The 24204-nt window shown below is 45.4% G+C and overlaps 1 protein-coding gene across 1 annotated transcript in view; it reads left to right on the forward strand.

Annotated features, from left to right (window-relative positions):
- Window positions 1–24204, forward strand: part of LOC147706847 (exportin-5-like) — a 2027127-nt gene that overhangs the window by 63024 nt on the left and 1939899 nt on the right. The window contains exons 3-4 of the mRNA XM_086926003.1: window positions 6504–6576; window positions 8240–8377. Coding sequence (XP_086782129.1) covers window positions 6504–6576; window positions 8240–8377 — 211 coding nt within the window. The remainder of the gene's footprint in view (window positions 1–6503; window positions 6577–8239; window positions 8378–24204) is intronic.

Consider the following 24204-nt stretch of genomic DNA (forward strand, 5'->3'; position numbering starts at 1 on the left):
ATTCTGCATTAATCTGTGACACGGAATCGCCAATAACTTCACAATTATGCCATCTTGCCTAATTAAGAGTAATTTGGGGGGAATAGGTAAAGAAACGAAGAGTTTAGCGTACTTCTGTTCTAGCTGTTTTGCATTTAGTGCTATTTTCTTACATTAAGATACATCCTCACTTCCACTTTGGACAAAGGGTTCATTTTGCACTTAAAAAATAGAGCTAAATGCTGGGAGTAACTTGGGGGTAAAAAATCGCCCTCCTAAAAATGTCACTGCTATTAATGGACTGTTGCCTTAAAATACATTCTCGGGTCCATATTGTAAATCCAAAGGCATTTTAGCACTAAGAAATTAGAGCTAAGTGCCAAAATACTCTTCTCATGTAATTATGCGGCACCTCACATAATTTTGCAGTAATTACGCTACAGCAAAGGATGCAAGTTAGGTCCATCTCTAGTGTTGACTTTGCCATGTCTAAACCTTCGTATAGAGGTCCATTATTAAAAAAAACTCGCACAAACAAAACATTTGGGAATCTGAAATAGGTTCCAGCCTTTTATTTGCTGGCTCTTGGGAAACTAATGCTCAAGTGTATGTATATATACCGGTTTAGGTGCTTTTATGGCATAAAATACAGTGGTATAAAAACACGTATTTCACAGCAAGCCATGAATTATTCAAAATAGGTTAAATTCTGTGTCCATTTGGGGTTATCACAGTGATGGCTCCCAATCCCTCTGCAGATCTTTGCCTTCGCTTTGTCAGTCCCACTAGGATTTTGACGCATGGGGGGCCAAATGATGTCACTAAATCAGAATTATTTGTCAAAAATGTAAATGATGCCGCACATTTTCTGGTGGTATTATTTTCCTCCATTATGTGGAATGATACAATTTATGCTGCAAATTATATGGCAAAAACCGTAAATCCATAAGTACGAGGTAAACACTGCAGTCACTGTACAATTTTAATCTAAAACTTATTCATGAAAAGTGAAAAAATCCATAAACCTGCTCATAACAATCAATGTCCAATGTTAGCAACGCTTTCAAGAAACAGCTTTTCTAACATAACTACCCCAAAATGCACAAGTTATATAAATAAATACATAATAGTAACTTTTGTAATTTTGTCTTTTATTTCTGGTGACATTTACAATCCACTCTGCACTGTACTGTACAGCGGCGGCTCCTCAGCAGTAAAGCAGTATCTTCCTATCATTCTATTTTTAGGTTTTGCCTGCCAAAAGCTGCGCAAGCAGCGTTTTGCGCAGGCGAAAACTTTTGTTTTGCAGTATGGACAAAAGTCCCGCCTCTGTTTCCCATTGGCTAGCTCCATAAATGGATGCTAGCCATTGGAAAACAGAGGCGTCCGTCATTCTGCGAGGCGACTCGTGGGCGTTCCTGAGAACTTTTCTCATCCGGCCCCTTTTCGGACCTCAGCGCGGCGGTAGGCGGGGTTTATATTTTTGTTCGTCCATGTTTATTTTGTCATTCCGCCGCCGGAGGAAGTCCAGGTCCGAGTGAGTGCTTTCCGTGTGCCCGTTCGTTCCCGCACCCCCCTCCCGCTGTCCGACTTCCCATTCCAGCCCCCCCCTCCCGCGGTCCGTGTCCCCGTTCCAGCCCCCACTGTCCGTTCCCGCCCCCCCTCCCGCTGTCCGTGTGCCCGTAGGTGCTTGTTTTGTTATTTGTATTCGGGGTTTTGGCGCGCGGTGAAGATTCTTTCTCTGTTCTCGTAGCCTGGTTGTTAATTGCGTTGCTGGTCACAGATTAACGCGCCCAGAATACCGTGTTGTTCCTGGCAGATTTATACCGGGTCAAATATGTGCAACATTAGTGCAGTTACTTAGCTCTGCGCGGGCATCAGTAGGAGTTTCCCGCGCTAGAACACTTGTTCATTTTCCGGTCATGGCCAAGGTACAGATCCAGAACGTAGTGGTGCTGGATAACCCGTGTCCTTTCGCCAACCCTTTCCAGTTCGAGATAACTTTCGAGTGTATGGAGGACCTACCTGACTGTGAGTGACTCCCTGGTGAGCTCATAATGTGCCCACTTTCTGGAAATGACACGCATGACATCATCTGGTGGTAAGTGACCACCTTTCTTCTTAAATACCACACAGCTTTTAACAGGAAGGATTCATTAACGGTAAGTGATCCACCTGAAAAAATGCCTCCCCTAGACCTGCTTGACGGTGAGTTATCTCCTCCTGGGTGCCTGACAGCGCCACCTTTCCCGTTCATATTTTCGAGGAACTGCCAGTTTTAACATGGAAGAATTGGATGGGGAACTTAGCAATCCTTCATGGCGTATATAAAATGTTTGACCTGCCTATTAAGTACCGTGATTAGTAATTAATTTCAGGCCTGAGTCTCACGATGGTGAGCGAGCTCTAGTCCTCTATGACGAGAGAGAGAAACGGATAGTCGTCATTGCAGTGTACTTAGACGGGCTACCTGCAGATCCGTACCTGCCTCCTAGTGAAATATAATCGGTGACATTGTGCATCGTTGAGTCGGACGAGAATCGTTCATGGGGGAAAATAGTTTGAAGCAGTCCTTCACTAAGAGTTCCTAATTAGTTGGGGGTCTTGGTAGCCCATTCAGCTCTGAAGGCTTCCCCCGCCCAATCAACGACTTAATCTACCGGCCCTGTCAAGAATGGTGGGACACCCTGCCTCCCCATGGTCCATGAACCACGATGGTGTGCTTGTTGTGCTTATTCCTGGTAAGTGATCCTATATGTCGGAATCGAGAGCAGGAGATAGATTTGCTTCAACAACAGTGCGAACACCCCTCCTTTTTCCCCACACCCTATGCCAAAATATAGAGCTGCATATGTGCACACAGCACTTGAATAGGGGGTGCAACTTGCTAAAATACTATTTTCTTGGAGGCTATAGTCCTCCGTACCTTGGAGCCAGACTTCATTTTCCATGCTGCATTGTAAGCTGCAATCAGCTGTCCCAACACCGCGCATTATCTTCGGTCGAGCCTACAAGACAGCACCAGCTGTCTGAAAAAGACCTATTGTCAGATTACCAAGAACTTTGAAAGCCCACCTGTTGCCCATCACCGGTTGACTTTATGTTCACACTCGTTTGCCTTCTATTCGATAGCTTGCATTGTCCTTTCCCCTAAGCGTAACTTGTGCGTGTCCTTCACTGCTAGCTTTTAGGGAGCTACTTAAATTTTTTTTTTTTATTAAGAACCCCGTGATAGCGCATGTTTTTTGTTCTCACTCGTGCTTCTCTCTGCTCTGTATTTTGTTCTTCCATCTGTAAGTATGCACCCACCATGCCATTCTGTTGCTCTGTCGCTTGTACTTCTTTCCCCTGCGCATTTTGTTGCTCTCCATTGTGCTCCGTGTTGCTCCTCCACCCGTGTGTGCTTCAGTTCCTTTCACCAAAGTGCTGTGATATAAATGAGTGTGTGTGTAAGTTCACTTGCTCACTATTTATTTTTGTTTTAATCTCAAGACCATTTTCGGATTGGTAAATTAAAAAAAGAAAAGGCACTCGTATATTTGTAGAGTCGCACTTGCGCGATCGTGCCTGTGAAGACTAGGCATGAGTGCAGTCAGGGGCTGTTCACACCAATATGGCATTGTTCTTGATACTTCATTCACTGGGCTGATTGACTTTGGCAGGTTGGACACGTCCATCCCACAGCTGTTTCTGAAATTGGAGCCTATGATAAGTGCATTTCACATATCGGGAGCAAATGGCTCCCCTGTAATGTTGGAAAGGATGCATGAATTAGTGGTATTGATTGAATTTTGTTAGTGATTCTGGCTGCATAGCCATATTGTTAAAAATATACGTAGCTTTGTATTGATCTACTACAAGTGTTTTTCTCACCACATGCCATTGTCTGTGTCCTGCTGCATTCCACTCTAGAAAGTGCTTCCATTGGGATGCACGAGGCATCAGAAAAGTGCAAATACTGAAAAGTATATTAAATCATTGCTATCTCCGGTGTGCGCTATATGCAGAAAGCCATCCTTTGTTTTGTTCCAGTATTGGCAAATCCAGAAGGACTAGCTTTAATGTGCTGAATAGCATTTGTGTATGCAACGCATGCAAACTGTGTTTGTTCGGGCCTGTATTGGCTCATTTAAGCCAGACCTATTGGTGTTGACAGTACTTATTTTTAGTTGCTTCTGCCACACTTACGTTCACAACTCATCCTGTACTAAGATGGTTTTAGGTTTGCACTGCTCCAACAATTTACCTTCTGCTTCATTGCTGATCTGCTTTCTCCTTGGGCTTGATGTAGTGGTTACAGTATAAAGCTGTTCTGCTGGCACAATAATAGTTTTCTTTGAGCCGTATAAATTAATCGTATGGAATGTCGCCTTAGTAACTATAGATCACTTTACTCCACTCAACGTACCTTCACACAAGCAAGGCCAAATGAGATGGAAACATTAAAATAATCGGTATGGGGGTTCATATGTCTCATCTTTAATCTGCCGGAAAATTCTCACTTTTACGGTGGTACTTCCATAGAGGGCAGTGGGGTGCTATGTTTGTGTACAAATGGTGTCTCTGCAGTAATATGCCCTGATTAGGGTGAGGTGGGGTGGGGAGCAAGAAGGGGGAAGGAAGGGAGAGAATCGGGTGCTAGAAAAGTTTACGCTATATAAAACTGCATTAAGTAAAATAAATACTTGCACCCATTCACAGCATTATCTGAAAAAGTGTGGGCAGAAGGTGAGGTGGGGAGCTAGAAGGGGGAAGGAAGGGAGAGAATCGGGTGCTAGAAAAACTCGAGGAAGATTACTTCATATAAATCTTTTACACATTGTTTTATTTTATTTTAATTGTAACGGATCTGAGTGCAGAGTGCAGAGTGCAGAGTAGTGAGAGTGCAGAGTAGTGAGAGTGCAGAGTAGTGAGAGTGCAGAGTAGTGAGAGTGCAGAGTAGTGAGAGTGCAGAGTAGTGAGAGTGCAGAGGGAATAGGGAGTGCAGAGGGAATAGGGAGTGCTAGGCACTGCAGAGGAACTGCCGAGATTAAGCTAATGGCAATGTAAATGACAATGTCATTTATTTATCCATTTTCAAAACCAACACATAAATACAAATTTTGTCATTTACAATGCCAATAGCTCTAACTTTTCCAAAGGCGAAACCATTGCATTGTAAATGCTTGTTTAGCTGCTGCCTCTGAGCAAGCATGTGCAAGGAGGGGCGGGAGGCCGGGCCATGGGAGGGGGGGAGGAGGAGTGGTCTGTGCACTTGTAAGTATGCATGTCCGGTTGGCTGACTGCCTCCGGCCGGCCACTCTGCCTCTCACCTGTCTACGGATTGCCTGTTAGCTCCGCGGGTGACTGCGCGCGCAGCTTCACTGGCCCCTCGTGCGCTTGTGAATGCCTGCGAACATACAACCGCTGTGACATTACTACCACTACAAGCATGTAGAGTCATTGTACAGGCACTGGTGCTCTCGCAATTAGATTATGGGAACTCCCTTTACTTAGGGACCACAAAGGCCACAATAGGGAAGCTGCAGGTGGTGCACCCCCTACCGCCACTCCGTCAAGCCAGCTTTGAGAGAACTCCACTGGCTGCCAATTGCAGAATGGATTCATTTTAAAGCTTTGTGCATAGCACATAAAATCCTTTGGGGACAAGTCCTAAGATAAACCATTCTCTCATAACCTTCTACCATCCAACAAGTTGTCTCCGGTCAGCCAACCGATGTCTGGTTGTTATTCCTTAAATCAAGAGCGCACAATCAGCGGACCGTATGTTCTCCTATAAGGCAGCTAAATTATGGAATACTCTTCCGGCTCACCTGCGCTCAACTGTTAACCATCTATCCTTCCGGAAACAGCTGAAGACTCTCTTCCAGAGACTGCCTCAATGAGGTTGTCTCTTGTGCTAATGCTTTACCTGTCCATAGCGCGGGGATGCCTAAGGGGTAGCCAGGCGCTCTATAAATGTTAATAATAATAATAGTTGTGACAAATCTATATATAGCTTATTCTGAATTTTATACATGTGGTTACTCTATATCTAGTTTTTCTTTCCATTTGTTGCAATTGGGGTGGTTACTGCTGGGCCCTTAAAATGCTAATTATTGTTGAACTGATTCCGAAGAAACCACTGTTTTTCATAGTATGGATTTATTCTATAGCTTATTAATCTGTAGAATATCACAGTGTGATCTGGAACTTAGCTCTTCTAAGTGCTATTGGGGTCTGCACCCATTGTTAAAGATGGTCCCAGCAAAGACCAGTGTGAGAGATTCATGTTTCCACTATTAGTGGAGTTTGACCAACATTTTCTAGTTGTGCTAAATCTCTTCCAGTACGTGCAATGTCAATCATTCACTTTACTGTAAGATCTATTGTGCACTCCATATAATAAGGCACCCACCCCTTTCTCCACTACAACTATTTTGCAAGTGTCTTTGAAATAGTAGTATAAACTTGTTTGCCTTTGTGTTTTGGAAAGTATTTGGTGAATGTCTGCAGATAGTAATCAGTTGTCTCTCTTTTCTTAGGGTACGCTGGGCAGAAATGTCGGAGAATGAAAAAAAGTTACTGAAGATAAATGTGATGGGCTTGATTAGCAACGTGAGTACCGGGAAAGTGTCTGTCTGTGCGAATGCACAGCAAGTTGAGGTTGGAAGTAAAATCTCTAAGTGAGCAGGAGGACACTGCTGTACATGTACAGTAACTTTATGTAGAGGCTGGAGTGGTGGTGGCAAATGGCCAGTACTGTGTTTGCAGTGTTTTGTGTGGTTGTTGGGTTTTTGTATAGTACGTTTTTCATTTGTTCCTTGTGATCCAGCGCTCCTACCAAAATTCTGCAAAAATGATGTCACCATCTACCACCAAACTTACCAATCAATACCAGGCCCATAAAAATAACAGAGCAGCTGAATCATGGGGCGAATGAATCTAATATGTTGTTTAAACTATCTACAATAAACAAGACCAGCTTGTCATTTAGTAAGTTTATTCAAACATATTCATGAAAACTTAGGTTTTGGAACTTTATTAAACAAGTATTAGAAAATGTCATTAAAGAAAGGTTTGTTCAGCATTTATAAAGAGAGCTTGATTCAAGAAATATTATTCATTAACAGAAATAAGTGTAAAAGAGCATTTACAAACCCTAACGAATCCCCTGACTCTACCCTCATCGCCTGAAAACCAAGTCTTTAAAAGTCTCCTTTCCTTACGTGCGTTCGTCGATCAGCAGAACACGACCCTCTGGAATCAAGAAGCGTATGAAAAAGTCTGCTCCTTGAGCCTATTCTTATACCCTAAAACTAAGGCTAAACTAACTATTTTCACATTCCAACAGCTGAATTCTGGCTCCCCATTGGCTGAACCACCTCATGCCACAGTAAATTGTGACATCTTCCACCTCAGGTCCGGGCTTTTTCACTGAACGGCACTTCCTTAGGCTGCTACATTTTGTAGCAAAGATGTTCATGTAGTGGACAAAAATGCCACAACTCACATCCTGGCCTTGAGCCCGTCCGTTCTGAGCTTCCCGTAGCACAATAGCAAACCTCTCCACAGGGTCGCCTTTGGCGGTTCTTTTCACAATAAAAGTTTATAGGCTTCTTATATTTTTCAAAATAAGTTTTCTCTTGTGGCTTTTCATCAGCAGGCCTCTTTTCAGAAAGCGTCAATTTACTGCGCCACTTTTTCTTGCGTCACTTTTTTAGAATGCATTATTTTTCTGCAGCCAACTCTAAGCTTCATTTGGAAAACTATTATTTAAACAAACACAAAACCTCAATTAAATAAAGAATTGACATTTGTTCTGTTACCCACCCCCTTTGCTAAATGTTAACCCATTAATTATGTTACCTAGCAAAAGCACATTTAAGCAGCATATATTACCTTTGATATACCAATCTGATCTTGAACTGCATTTGTCACAGAAAAGACAAGACAAAAACACATTTAAAAGCACATGCTATTATTTTTGACAGCAGCAGTTAGTATACGACAAAGACAATAGACAATAATTATTGTATTATTTCTTTTGCATTGTGCACAAATAAGCATAATGTTAGTCCCATGTGTTCATGTTGCACAGTTTATTCTAGGTTGATTTAATAACATGCAGCGAACATATTCGTTTTATTAAAACATTATGGAAGTCTGACTTCACAAGCCTGAACAAAATATTGTTCATTAACCCGCTCCATCACTTGCATAGCATTGTTTTGTACTAGTTGCCTGTTGACCCTTTCATAGATGTCTTTCTCCATCACAGGGAACCAAACACATTACGCTAGAGAAAAATGAAATTAAAGAAGGCTTTGCTCGTGTTGTGGTGGAGATGATAAAACATGATTGGCCAGATGAGTGGCCAAAATTGCTGTCAGAATTAGATGCTGTTGCCAAAAAACAGGTATGTACAATTTTTGGTGCTCTGAAATTCATTGGATTCTAGTCAATAGCAGTACTTCCTAAAGTCTGTCCCTTTCCTTTTCACGATATAATTTCAGAATTGTTTATTATTAATGAGAAAGAAAAACATTTCAGAGTATATGCAAAAGTTGTATTTTATGCAGTGTGAATTGGATATTTGATGCCATTGACATGCATAGTATAACAAAAAAAGTATGTGCCATGTTTGAGACTTCATGGTAGAGGAATTTGTGCAGCAAAGATGCATCTTCTTGAAAGCACTAGGAAACACATGGGATGCTGGAAACCATATGCACAACTTTTTCATACAAGCAAAATATCGTCAAACCTTGCAGGCTTAGCTAAAGTTCTGAATGAAGTATTTTTCTCTGCCCAGCTGTTTGCTTTGTTTCCTACTTAATTTAGAATTGCTTGCGAGAGACAGCCCTGGGAAGTTTCTCAAAATGAATGCTGTCACTTTGAAATATTTACGTGAAAAATCTGTTGTACAAACGTCCGTTTGTGCATAGTTTTCTCCCCAGCTCGATCTGTATGCTTTGTTTCTGCTTCCCATACAGGATGCAGGTCCTGCTACAGTTCCTGAAATGACGTGAGTTCATTTTTTCAATCATAATTGGCTTTAAAACTAATTTCTTTGGCTCCCTCTGCCACACATGCTGCTTCCTAGTATCAAGCCACACACCGGTAACAGCCAACAGGCTGGCAGTCCCAAACAACATCTGTGTGTTTCTTGTCTGGGGAAACTCTAATGCCGTGAATTGTTGCCCTTCTTATGATGGAACTCACATGAGGTTGGTGAGAGGTCATCTCCTGTCTGTTGAAGATGCAACCAATACGGAAGGCGGGCCAGTATTGGAATGGAAAAATGGTTGACTGGTGGGCACGGGCACTAGTGATATCAAACGGAACAGAGGAATGCCGCCCCTTACTAGGGTTCTCAACCACATGTTTAGGATGGTGAACCTCATGGTGCCTACATTTCCAATTTTCTTGATGGAAACCTACTGATTCAGAACACTGGATTTCCTATGTAGTGGATGTTATTTTCAAATGGTGTCTAATATGAAAGCAATTTCAGCTAGGGTGCCCTTGCCTTAAACCACAAAGTATAGGATTGGAACCCCTAGGGGGATATCTAGCTCTTGGAGCCAAACCCCTATGTGACTGGGCGGGACGCTCCTGTGAAGAACATGGTAACACCCAAGACTGGTGGTCAGCTGTTCCCTTGACACCCCTTTCAACAGCCTAACTTCCCTGACCCAGAGGAGTGGCTACTATCTGACACGGAACACCGTTGGAATTACAAGGACGAAATATAACAAGGCGCCTTTAAGTCCACCTTTCAGGAAGACGTAGCTCCGCCCATCTTGAACGTCACGGAGCCAAAAGGAGGAGGATCCCGGAAGACGACGGACGGCGTTTCCCTGGAGGAAGAAGGTGTTACGGAGTGGAGAGGAAGAGTGGATTTGAGGAGTCGCGGAGAAGAAGAGGAAGCCCAGACGAGCCCAGCTGTGGACATCAAGCCAGGAGGCCAACGTCTCTGCGAATCGCCCCGCCACGCTCCCGCGGCAGGAGCGTGGCTAACAAAGGTACGGGGCAGAGTTGCGGGTTGGGTGGGACGGAGTGGCCAGCCTACCGACTGAAAGCCTGTGTAAATACATGTACAGTTTCCCAGTACCTTTTCCCTCACGAGCACTATCGGCACTGTAACAGCTGTTGTATATACACTGCGCACTTAGTTTCCCTCACTCCCGGCCCAGAGTACCCTGCTCCAAACATACCAGTGATTGCTTTTCTTTTCCTTTCTTTACGGTCCCGACACATACTGAGGCTTGTACAGAAAACACCGGTCTGGCTGAAACATCTCCCCAGCATTGCCAAACCATCCTGGAACTCCCAGCTTTCCCCAAGGGTGTAAGAACGGAGCCGGACGAGTTTGCCAGAATAAGACCCTCTAGTAGAAGAAGAAAAGCTTATATGAAAATAAAACCCTCCTTAACACCTTGGCTGCTAGAGGTTCCCCCCCTCCCCGGTGCTGCATTTGCAGATTTACCATTGTTCATGACGAGCTCAGCTAGTCATCAGCACAGCTCAACTGTGCCTCATGACGAGCGGAGCTCGTCATGAGCATCGAAGGGGTTAAAATCGTTACTCAAGGTTTCAGACTCCGTTCCTTCTATACCTCCTGCTCCCACCCCTGTACACCCTAATATGCAAAGGAGCTCTCGCTCTTGCAGCTAGAGGCGCAAGAATTGCTCAGCAGGGAGGCAATAGAAGTGGTACTGCAAAACCAAAGAAACAAGGGGTGTTACTCAACTTACTTCTTGGTGCCACAGGTGGACGAAACACTAAGACCTATCCTAGATCTAAGGTTCCTGAACAGATTCATAAGCACTCAAAAATTCAAGATGACCTCCCTACAAGCGGTAATACCACAAATACAGCAAGGAGACTTCATGGCTACTATAGATTTAAAGGATGCATACTTACACATCACCTTCAACCACAAATACAAGTGCCTACTAAGGTTTGTGATCAACCAAAGCCACTACCAGTTCACTGTACGGGCATTCGGCCTGAAATCCGTACCAAGGGTGTTAACAAAATGCCTAGCAGCGGTAGCAGCACACCTCCGAAGGCAAGGGATACACATATACCTCTGTCTCGACGACTGGCTCGTAAAGGCAAGTTCGTACCATCAATGCAAACTACACATCCCGCTTGTCATACTAACCGTGACAGGGCTGGGCTTCTCGATTTATTGGGAGAAATAGTCAACAGAGCCAGAGCAAAATCAAGATCTTCTTAGAGGCAGAGATAGACACCATACAGGCCAAAGTGTTCCCCAGAAGGAAGAGAACTTTGGCGATCCCGAAGGAAACACGTCATTACCGGAAGGGGCAAGTTCTGACATGGAGGACGGTGAGCAAGCTAATGGGAATAGTGGAGTTTTGCAGTCACCTGTACCCTCACCACTGGTATAGTGCACTCAGCTAGAGGGGTGACTGATCTATGCCAGGGCAGTGGGTTGTAGGCATGGCACACTGGGTTGTCGACTCCTCACTTTGTTCAGCACCAAGACACGCAGCCTGCAAAGGCAGTGTGTGCGTGTCAGGGTACTGGACGTCTAAGGGTGGCACAATAAGTGCTGCAGCCCTTAGAGGCCTTCTGTGGTCACAGTGCTCTGGGTACCTGTGGTACCTCATACCAGTGTCTGACCTGTGGCCAGAGATGCCAATTGGATTTAGGCTTCAATGCAGTTTCAGGGAAAGAACATAGGCCCTGGGTAACTGATTTGCAGGAACCCAGGGCACACTCAGACAGAGTACATCATCAATTCAGTTAAAAAGTAGTGGGGGCAACCATGCAGAAAGAGGGCACTTTCTCACACTACTCCACCATCTGGACCCAAAAAAAGCGTTGTCATTCTACCTTGATTCACAAAACTATTCTGGGTGGACGATCAACTCTTTGTGGGTTACGTTGGGGCAAAGGAGGGTGGGCGGTGCAGAAGAGGACCATCTCCCTATGGTAATCTTCTGCATCAAGATTTGCTACACTCTGGCAAAGAAGTAGCCTCATAAAAGCTTACGAGCTAATTCCACCCGAGCTAAGGCCGCGTTAGCACGTGGAGTCCCAATCCTGGAAGTGTGTCAGACTGCAACATGGGCATCCCTGCACACGTTTACCGAACATTACTGCCTGGACACTCCGGTCTTCAGGGACGGCCATTTTGCCTGTTCGGTCCTGCAGGACTTTCTAGTCTGAAACCTGTCTGCAGTACATCCTCCAGGGATGATATTGCTTGGGTATCTATTCAGAGGTAAAAAACCTGCGGCTAGATGTCTCCATCAGATAGACAAGTTGCTTATCTTCGGTAGTGCCTTATCTGGTGGAGACAGTATCTAGCCGTAGATTCCTTACTAACCCACCCATCATCCCCGCACTGCAGGCTAGTTTTTACGGTCAAGGTTGTTCCCTTTCTTTTTTTCCTTTTTTTTTAAAAATAGTCTTTAATTGTCCCCCCTTAGATTTGAGCATTGTCCAAGTTGCTGTCATCATTAACAATATTATACAGTGATCTTTCCCAACGTGACAGTTAGTGTGGAGTCGGGCTACTCTGTATGCCGGTGACAAGAGGAGAGCGCAAACTTTCTAGATATATCTTTATATGTTATCCACTTTATACACAGCGAAGAATATAATAGACCGTCCTTGTCTACTTATTTGCACACCAATCGAAAACGCAATAAACTCATCGGAAGAATAAAGAACATGACACAGAAAAAGAAACCTGTATAATCTCAAATGGCCCACACATGGTCCATAATGCAAATCGTGCATGAGGTACGTGCTGTGTGTAAGTGTGTGCTCTTAATGAACTACGTGAAAAAGAAGGGGAAGGGAAGGGAGGGTGGGAACAGGGAAGGTGCCAAGCGCCATACGGAAGCATTTGGGTTGCTCATATCTGTATTCTCTTAAACTTGTGAGGGGCAGACACATTCATTCTGCCTTCAATACAGGACAAATATTCTTGCCATGGCATAGGATGGGCCTGAGGGTGGTCACGGGACGCCGACACACCCTGTACCATGTATACGACCACCAGTGCCCTGCGGCGATCTAGCATCCAGATACGCATATCGGGTGCTGTTTTAGACTTCCAGGACATAGCTTTGCTGGGGTCAGTGGTAGGTATAGGAATTTGTTCAAGTTTTTTCGCTTCATATTGCTCTTTGTGACGCCAAGTAGAAAATGCAGGCCCTCCACAGGTATCTGTGTATCAGTTGCCCCTCCCAGTGTCTCTGCAATTTCATTCCAATACGCCCCCAAACAAGGGCATGTCCATACCATTTGGTGGAACCCGACCCTAAGCAACGAGGGCATCAACCGACCTGAGGTACATACGAGCCAGTCTGTGCAGTGTTAAATACGTATGGTGTAAATAATGACACTGTGTGTATTTGAGTTTGGCGTTTGTGGATACTATTTTAGGATACCCGGTGCACTGCGTCCACTGTTTATCGGTTATAGTGACTGCCAGCTCAGTGTCCCAACATGCCTAGACTGGAGCCAGTAGGAGGACAGATGCGGGATTAAGAGAAGTGTTGAATGCTGTCACCGCTTGTCTGCCCTTCCAATGTGTAAGCAGGTTCTGCAACACCTGCGATGTATGTGGCTCCCTTTTCATGTCTCCCCATGTCGGGAGGAATTGCCGTTTCAGTAGCGCATAGAGCAAAAAAGAACTCTGAAGGATACCAAAGCTCTCCAGTAGTTCTTCTAGACTCGGCAGCTGTGGATTTATAAATAGATCACCCCAGGTATCCAATCCCCACGCTGCATAGGGTTCTAGTTCCGGTCGGTCATGGCAGGTGATCAAGCCCAGCAGTCCCTCCAGCCAGGGCTTTAAGTGGGATTAAAAAACTGGGGGGTCTCTCAAAGGGGCGTGGCCAGTGTTATTAGGGGCGTGTCTTTAAAACACGCTAAAAATCACACCTACAACAAGTAAGGACTATTGGCTTTGTCAATGGTTATTAGTTGTATAAGATAAATAAGCTGCAACTATGACTTGTTACACATATTATTGAAAAAACTTCCACTTGAAGCCCTGGTGATCCTACCACAATGTTGCTGCTCTTGTTTTTTCAGAAAGAGAAGGGAAATCCAGAAAGAAAATGACTCTTTTAAGGATTTCCCTTCCCCACAACACTCACCTTGCCTGATGTCATGACATAACTTTTTCACTAGTGAGAAGTGAGCGGTGAGCAGCGCACATGGATGTGCCTGCTGTCTCGAAATGGGTCTCAATCGGGCTGTTTTGCAGCCTGGCACTTTTTCCTGGACTGCAGTGATAGCAAACTGCTGTCTCTGCAATCCGGAAAAAAAGGACCACGTGTGCCAGGGCTCAAAACAGAGGCCGATAGAGACCCGTTTCGAGGCCCCCTTTAAAAAACTGCCGGTGCTCAGACCCCTTGAGACCCGGCCCACTTAAAGCCCTGCCTCCAGCTGTAGTATATGTGCATAAGGCATTGTTTGACTTTTAGGTACTACATAGCGCAGCCAGCTGTGTCTAGCTGCCATCATCCGTATATTACCTTGTTTCCTCGGAATCAGAGTTGTGGAACCCCACAGCCATTCTAAAATGGCTTTGCGTCTCAATGGCATTGCCCAACTAGGCATTTCTGTCACATGGGCACTCACTAGCTAGCTCATCGGCCATTGAAGTTGCGCAGCTGCATAGTAATGCTCATAATTTGGGGCCCCCAATTTCCCATCTGCGAGCGGAAGGTACAGTTTGTGGAGCGCAACTCTCGAACTCAAAGCCCCCATATCAATACAACTAAGAGCGAATCTAGGTCCTTAAAGAAGGACTTTGGCAAACTATACAGGAGGGCGGCAAAAAAGTAGACGGCTTTGGAAGCAATAGCATTTTAGCTATTCGCACTCTACCCATGGGCGACAAGGGGCGGCCTCGCCAGAAAGGTAGCGCCGATCGTGCTCTCGTCACTGCCCTACTTAAGTTCCCTTCTATGGATGTCCACGCTAGAATGGTAAACCTGCACCCCCAGATACTTAAGTGTTGAATGCCCACTCCAGCTGAGTTCGGGGCATACCCTGTCTTTGGTCCGGTGGGATCATTAAATTAAATTTAGGACCTATTGCAAATTATCCCTGCACCTCTATCTGGTATTGCCACCCCAGGGTATCAAACACCTTTTTGATATCCAAGGCTGTCAGCCACGGGGCATCAGCCGCTGTGCGAGACCAGTCCAACAGCCTGAACAGGCGGCGCATATTCAGCCCTGTGCTTCTTCCCGAAATGAAGCTGTTTCGATCCTAGTGTATCAGAATGGATGCAGTTTCCATTAGCCTGTTAGCCAAAACTTTTCCCAATATTTTGTAATCCGTATTTTATAACGATAAGGGCCGATATGATGCCATTTTCAGGGGATCCCTACCAGGTTTAGGCAGTACCACCAAAAGCGCCTCCCTTAGAGATACCAAGAGCGTTCCCCTTTCGTAGGCTTCCTTGTATATACTCGCCAACTGAGGTAGCAATTGCTCCGAATAAGTGGAGTATAGCTCCGAGGGCCAGCCATCGGTACTCGGAGATTTGCCTGCCGCTAACTGTTTAATAGCGTCCAGTATTTAGTCCGCTGTGAGCGGTTCCTCTAATGAATCGCGTTGGACTTTTGTGGCCTGGGTAAGCTGTACTGCTGGTAAAAAGCTCTGAATTTGAGGGATGTATTAGCAACAGGCGACCTATACAAGGCTATGTAATATTTGTAAAATGAATCGTTGATCGCCGCTTGCGTGTTTACTAGCACCCTTTCTTTGTTATATATCGCAGTTATGGGGGTTGAGAAGTGTCAGATTTTGACAGCCAAGCTATCATTTTGCGCGCTTTGTCACCCTCTGCGTACTGTCGGGCCAAATAGTGCTTGTAGTGTAGTGCATTTAGACTTTCTGAGGTCTCTTTTTACGCCAAGCGTGCCTGAGCCAGCAGCAGGATCACCTAGGAATCTGTGGGTGCCAGGCTTTCACATCGGTCCTAGCAAGTCCCCCATCAATGCCTTACCCGAACCATCTGTCGTCTTGATGGCCTGTCCGTGGTCGACCGTTCTAAATGCGTCCCATTCCATGCCTCTGTTGGAGGCGGTGCATGTATTCTCCTGGAAATATGTGGTGATCGTCTTTGAGATAGTTGAGCGAAAGGTCGTGCGGCTACAGAAAGATGCCATTTCAGAATCCTAGCTCTCCGAACGACCCACGATATGCGCAGGTGTAGTGGGTTGTGATCAGATAACACCTGTGCCAGATATTCCATCTGTGTCACCCTAGCTAGGGCTTCCATGGAGAAATATATTGCATCGATCCGTGTAAAAAGATCATGCAGCTTAGAGTAACAGGAGTATGTGCGCATTTCAGGGTGTTGACTATGCCAGGCGTCTCAGTTGCATATGCTCTGCCCATTCCCTCGGGTGTCTTGCAAGGTGGATAAACTGCGTGCCCATGAGCGGCAGACGTGGGTGATCCAGATCTAGATTATATGTGCAGTTACATGGTCCCTCCCCCCACCCCCCCGACAGAAGAGACGTGTGAGTGTATACAGGATTCTGAGCATACAGCGAGATCAGTGGGAGCGGGGACCCGTCTAGCAGCCCTCTTATATCACGTAACAGCCCTGAGGATCAATGCGAGTATGCTCCAATTTCAACAGTACGCCAGGTCCCACCCATATAAAGGTGCCTCTAGTGTATCGAGATTATGAGGTGCCTATGACCGTACCCCTCCAGCGAGCAGTTTGGCCACATTCACTGCCATCAAACTCTGTTATAAAACAATTGCTATCTCAGATACCAAACGGGCATTGGGGGCGCAGTTGCACTCTATTCTGGCCTGACTTTGGCAGCCCGCTATTAATCAACCAACCCTAGGATATCACATAGCGCAGTTTCCCATATTCAGAAAGATAACACTAAACAACGAAGTGAGGTAACCCTCAGATCGACATTTACACATTTTACCATACAGCATTAATACTACGTAACAAAAATGGATATCAGGTTGGCCCCTCCAGTCGCTTTGCCATAGAGCATAGAGTCTCATCTCCGGTTCCCAGCATTCTTCGAGGCCTCACCCAAGTTTATTCACAGAGCTTTGGGGTCACCTTTGGGCCTTCTCCTTGTAATTCTGCCTGCTGTGAGCCTGTTAGGGGCACCAGACAGTCCCAGCCACCCTCCGAGTCGGGGCTAATTAACGCTGTGGCATTGTTGAGATGTTTCGCTGTCTTTATGGCCTGCGCTTGTTCCGCTGCCACCTGTTTCTTGGTAGGACGATGTATCCTGCTTCTCCTTCGCCTTCTGCTTGCGCCCACGAGTTTCCAGGCCGGCTGTGAGTCTGCCTTGACTGTGGGTGGAGGATATGCACACCTATTATGGTCCGTCCATGACCAGGCTTCTTCCGGTGGGAAGCAATATATGTTGGAGTCTTTATGATGGAAACGCAGCTTGGCTGGATAGTGCAACGCAAATTATTATTATTATTAGAATTTGTATTGCGCGACAGCTACCCGAAAAAGGTTTCCCGGCGCATGTTGTATCTGATACTCTCTCAGGCATTGCTTACCCTCTCTGTAAAAGGATCTACGACGTTGGGCCGCTAGGGTATAGTCGGGGTACATATGGACCGTTGCGCTTTCCACCTGCCAGGGAGCCCGGCACCTAGTTGCTTGAAGAATGTGGTCTCTGTCCCTGTAGTTAAACAGCCTGGCCACAAATAGTCATGGCGGGCCCCCTGGGCGCAGAGACCCTTTGCGTCCTCTCTATAGAAAATAATTTTGAGATCTTGCCTTGCAGGATTTCGCTGGAGAACCACTGTTCCAGGTACAAGTCGATTGCTTGTCCCTCTATTCGTTCCGGCAGACCCACAACGCGGACATTATTCCTGCGAGAGCGACCTTTATGGTCCTCCACCCGTTTCGTTAAGTATTCCACCTCCTGCTGCAGGGCTTTAATTTGATCTGTGGCAACATACTGTAGGGCGGCCAGTGTCGATTCCCACTCCTCCACTCTGGCCTTGAGTATTTTGTGGTCATCTCGTAGGTATCCCAGATCGACGCGAAAGGTGTCTATTTTGGTCCCCAATGTGGTCTTGATGTCCAGTATTGCTGCCATTAGCTCATCAAATCGATGTGAGTGGTCAGTTGGGGCAAAGCCCCCAGACGCACTTTGTTGTGACTCACTTCCTCCACCTGCTGCAGTTGTCGTTGTCTCAACCTGGCGTCCCCATTGGATATGAGAGTACTGGCTAGATCTCAAGACAGTGAGTTTGCAGTCCGCAGCTTCCACGTGGTGGTCCTAGATGTGCCGTCTAATGAGCAACCAGTCTCATCTTGCAGAGTGATAGCCTGCTCCCCGTTCACTCCACCAAACCCAGAGGTCGTGTAGCAACACCGTTACAACCCAATGTCTCTGAAGGGTGAGGGGAGGAAACAAGTTAGTTGATTCAAGGAGCGCAAATAGCAAGTGAGGATCACAATCCGAATCCCGGGCTGCTCCACTCCACGCAATAGAGGCCTCTTCACTTGCAGCACAACACTCGCCTGTGTAGTCTCCAGTGCGCAGTAGAAGCCGCTGTATCCCCAGTGTGGATAATTTTTTCTATGCGTGGGAGAGAGTAGCATATAACCACATCAACAGCCAGGCCTCGGCGCAGGAGCGTGGGCACCACCGTCCAAACCTCCCCTGTATTGCAACTGTGACCCCTATGATGCTTGCCTCACAGTCCCCCATTGGCAGTTCAGGCCCCATTCTCTTCACAAGGTGGTTGGATGGGAGGAAAGAGTCTCAACGCACTTGCGACACTCCTGTGTCACCAACCGCTGAGTCCCCGATGCAGTGGCGCAGGCAAGGGAGGACAGTGCGCCCCTCACAGGGCCTGGGCCCAATTTCGGTGTGCGCAGGCCAGTTTCCAACAAGTATAGAGCACCCGGGAGAGTTAGGACATCCAGGACGCCCTCCCTCCTCACGATTACCAGTTTCCAGCTGGCGATGTTGCCTCCCACGTTACACTCGGGGGTTATTCCCCCTCGCCTCACTTTCCTTAATGCCACTCATGGGCGACTCCGCTTCGAGCCAGATCCGGCGACGATCTCAGTGCCGCTCTGACGTCCCAAAACTCTTAGATGGATCGAGATGGTCTCAGTACCCATGCGGCAACCCCCTCCGCCATTCCCACGTTAGAGACCCTTTGTTTGAGACCAGATCATGAAGTGGTCTTTCACGCTGTGGCTAATACAGTGCAAACTTCCGTGCCCCATATGAACGTATATGTTACTGTGGAGTGGCCAGGAGTGGAGCCAGTGATGGTGACAGTGATGGTGCATGCATTATTAGATTCCGGGGCTACGGGTAATTTCATCGATCAGCAATATGCACAGGAGTTGGGAGTACCGTGCATAAGAAAAAATTATTCCAGAACCTGTAAAGGCAGTGGATGGTACTGCGTTAAATCAGGTCCGGTGTGCTTTCATACACATCGCTGACTCTCTGGTCATGAGTAATTACAGGCCCATATCCCTTCTTCCCTATTTAGGAAAAATTTTGGAAACCTATGTTACTCGCTGTCTGGGCGCATTCATTGAGAGCTCTTCCTTTCTGGACCCCCAGCAGGCTGGTTTCCGACCGCTCCATTCTACGGAGTCGGTTATTGCCGCCGTTATGGACACCCTAAGAACTGGTGCCGACAACAACATCCATCAAGCCCTCGTCCTACTAGATCTGTCGGCGGCTTTTGACACGTTCGATCACTCCATACTGATCGACCATGTCAGAAACGCCGGCATCCAGGGGGTGGCTCTGGATTGGATCCGCTCTTTCTTGGACAAACGTTCTCAAGCTGTTGGTCTCTCTACTTTCTGTGCTTCCTCCTCCTTCCTTTCCTGTGGAGTCCCTCAGGGCTCAGCATTATCCCCTCTCCTTTTTAATTTATATATGCAGCCCCTCATGGTTTCCCTTCGTAAGTCCCCTGCAACAATTTTTAATTATGCAGACGATCTGCAGCTGATTTTCCCTATTGACACTTCCTCTTCCTCCCTCACAGACTTCCAAACCACCATGCCAGTCATCTCTGACTGGATGGCCCACAGCTAGCTCAAGCTAAATCCCTCAAAGACCGAACTTGTGCGGGTGGGCGGGCCGGCCAATCCCTGGAACGACAGTTTTTGGCCCCTCTCACTCGGGGTCCCCCCCCGACCTGTAAATACTATGAAAAGCCTCGGTGTTGTCATCTCTGGAGACTTATCTATGAAGGCTCAGATCTCGGCGGTCACATCGTCCTGCTTTTTCCATCTGCGCAGGATTCATAAGATCTGTAGATTCCTCACCAGAGATGCCCTCATCTTAGTCATCCTGGCTCTTGTCATCTCCAGGATCGACTTCGCTAACATCCTATATGTAGGGATTCCCTCTTATCAGCTCCAGAGGCTACAACTGATACAAAATCAGGCCGCCCGTTTAGTATTCCATCAGCCAAAGCACCAGCACGTTTCACCACTACTTCGGAGCCTTCATTGGCTTTCGGTGGCCAAACGTTGCACCTTTAAACTTGGATGCACTATCTTCAAAGCCCTTCACAATCTTGCACCTGCTTTTATTTCATCCAACCTTAAGCGATATATACCAACTCGCAACCTCCACTCCTCTGCTGATAATCTTTTGTGTATCCCTCAAATTCAACGTAAGAAACATGGTGGTCTCCGGTTTTCCTTCCTAGCCCCCACTTTTTGGAACTCCCTCCCTTCCTCCTTCCGTCACTGTCTCCCCTATGAATGCTTTCGTAGGTCACTGAAGACGTTCCTTTTTACAGCTGCTTATGAGTGAAACTCCTGCCCGTGCCCGCCGTATCTGTTATGAGCGCCAAGAAACCGTTTCGGTGAACGTGCGCGGTATAACATTTTTTAACATAACGTAACATCAACTCATAATGCAGGTCGGAAGGAACCACTATGAACATATACAATTCGACCTCATGAGAAACAGTTATGGTCCAATGTGATTTATGATGCAGTATCACACTATGGTTTAGATTGGCGACCTATTTGGTGAGTAGACTAGCTATAATCCTTATTATCACACATGAAACTCGACGTTTGATTTTGCTGCAGCAGTAGGAGTTACATAGGACTGTTAAGTAGATATTCTAGAAGTCAAGAGACTGTTCCCCAGTGTTCCTTTTTTTAACTTAATTATTCACCTCTTTCAAAGAACACCCTTAACAAGAACCCCCTAATAATCAAGCTCAGTCACACGATATATATTGTTAGATCTGGAATTAGCTCTGAATGGTTCATTTTAGAGAAATTATTACACAGCAGATCTTGCTACTGTTTCCTTAGGAAGAGTGCTTTTTCCTTCACTAATAACTGTGGCACCATTTGATAAATCTGCTCGAAACTAACCCCAAAAAAGTTCATCCACCACTGCTCCATCATGGAAATTTGTTTGTGCCGACCCCTCAACTGTGGCCAGGAATACAAGCATTGGCATACCCAATAGGTCTCGCCTTTGGGACCGTATAAGTGTTTAGTTATACAGCAGAATATCCTTGGTGCAACAAAATCAACTGTTGCATGGCTAAACACTTATAAGGTCCCAAAAGAGAAACCTATTGGCTATGCCAATGCTTGTTCTTTCAGCATCCTGGCATTATCATCCTCCAAAGCCCAATCTCTCTATCAGCTCACTGACACGCTGAACTCCTTCAAAGCTATCTCATATGAAAATATCTTACCCTTGCCCTCCATCATAGCCCTAGCTTAAGAAGATCTCTCACCCCCTACTCGCCATTCTCAATGCGTTCCTTACTCAAGGCATCTTCCTAGAAGCTTTCAACATAAACATCACATGCCTGAGAAAAACTTCCTGAAAGCTTTCAAGACAGACTTCACTCTTGAGAAAATCTGCACTTTTAACACAAAAAGAAGCAAGAGGTATTACTCTTCAACCTTCCTCCCTGAATACAAAATCTATTTCACACCTAAAGGTTGAAGTCAAATAGCTTTTGGATGGCCACCCTCTGTGTGTTCTCTTCTTGTGGGATAAAAATGCCCTCACTCACTAATAATGACGTGCTTCATCCTAGGGCAGCTACCAAACACACTGTGTCACCATCAGCAGGGGTGCAGCAATGTCTTTTTTTCTATTTATAACAATATTAGTAAGGGATCCAATGATTAAAGTGTAGTTAAAATTATCTTAAGGATACCCTCTTAATTCTTAGTTCATTTATTCGGGGTTCCTTAGATGGGGTTAAATACTAATATTAGATGGTCTTGGGGTATAATCACCCTACCATCTCTCCAAATGATATTGTCAACATGTGTCTGCCAATCCTTTTTCGCCACTAAGGGTCGATGGCCTTCTTCAGGACTATGAGATCCTGGTCTTATATCACTGTCGCTCAGTCAATCTAATTAATGAACAGTAAATGGTTGCAAGTAATACCATCCAGTGACCTTACTTATCACCTATATTTCTGATGCTAGGAGTTGGTCTCTGTCAGACCAAAAACCATCATTATCCTTCATGTAATTAGAGAAGGAATATGTATACTTTTACATGCCTAGGAATGCAATTGGTAGCAACTTCCAGATATCAATTAAGTGGCACATGCATTGCATATGTGTATTTAAAATGTAACACCGCAATGCTCCCACTCCCACCCCCATCCCGGGTTAGGAAACATAGAACAAATATTTGGGTAATAAAATGCATGACTTAAAAGTGTGATTTTAACTTCACCAAACTCCTGGCAAGTGTTTTTGCAGTGCCTCGCGTTTTGGCGGTATTCATTTTAAATGCTTAGCTGCATTGCATGCATCACTTAATTGATACCTGGAATTTGTTTCCAATTGCATTTGTAGGCATGTAAACATATATATTTTCCCCTCTAATTATACGATGGATAATGATGCTTTTTTGTCTTACAGAGAACAGCTTCTACCGTCAGAAATATAGCTGACAACTAAGGTCACTGCATGGTATTACTTGCAACTATTTACGGTTAACTAATTAGACTGACTGAGCAACAGTGACATAAGAAAGGGATCTCATAGTCCTGAAGAAGGCCATCGACCCTTAGTGGAGAAAAAGGATTGGCCAAAACATGTTGACAATATCATTTGGAGAGATGGTAGGGTGAGAATCATCTAATATTGGTAGAATAAATGAACTAATAATTAAGATGGTGTCCTTAAGATAGTTCTAACTACACCTAATCATAGGATCCCTTACTAATATAGAAAGAAATTAATTAGTCCACCCCTGCTTATTGTGACACTGGGTGTGTAGTAGCAGCCCTATGATGAAGCATGCCACTAATAGTGGGTGAGGGCATTTGTATCTCACACGAAGGGACCCCCTGAGATGATGGCCATCTCAAGGCTGTACCTCCTAAGCCTTTAGGTGTATCATTGAAAATCTACACCTGCCAACCATCGACCCATCTCTAATCTACCCTTTATTTGTAAGATAATGAAAAAAAGCAGCATGTGATCAATTATGTCACGTCAACGCTAACCATATCCTGCACAACTACCAGTTTAACTTCAGATCATGCTGCTGCATTGAGGAAGCTACCCTACACATCTTAGGAAATGCTCCCCTGACCACAGATAAAGATGACCAAGCCTCCTGCTATTGATGGCATTCTCAGCTGCCTTCAACACCATCAACTATTCCACCCTCATCCACACCTTGAAGTCTCAAATGGGATTCATAGGGAAAGTCCTTCACTGGTTCTCGTCCTACTTATCCAACCAATGCTCTGAGTATTGGGGTTTACAATGTGTATCTGCTTCAGCAGAAGAATATTGAGGGGCTTTCCTCTGTGCCTAGGTATGGAAGCACAGTATTCCTTTAGTACACAACAGTACACAAAAGTAGGACCAAAAACAGTTAGAAATGGAGCTGCTCTGTTTTGTGCTTTGATATGTGTGGGTGTGTGTACACTCGTTCAATTCTCCTTACCTTATCTGATTGAAATTGTCGGATGACTCCATGTCATCAGGGACTCCATATTCTGGTGCAGATTTTGTGTCTACTTTTTGTAATATAGAACTTACGTTGAATTGATACATTTAAGAAGAACCAGGCCTGCAAGTCTAAAAATACAAAGGTTTATTAAAAGAAATCCCAGGTCTGCAACATGGTGTCCCAACTAGAAACCCTATCCCTACTCTTCAGACCTGAAAGTGTAAAGTATCTTTCTGTTGCTAACACGTAATATGATTGCACCATGATGATA

The sequence above is a fragment of the Lissotriton vulgaris genome, chromosome 6, assembly GCF_964263255.1.
Source record: "Lissotriton vulgaris chromosome 6, aLisVul1.2, whole genome shotgun sequence".
Taxonomy (NCBI): Eukaryota; Metazoa; Chordata; class Amphibia; order Caudata; family Salamandridae; genus Lissotriton; species Lissotriton vulgaris.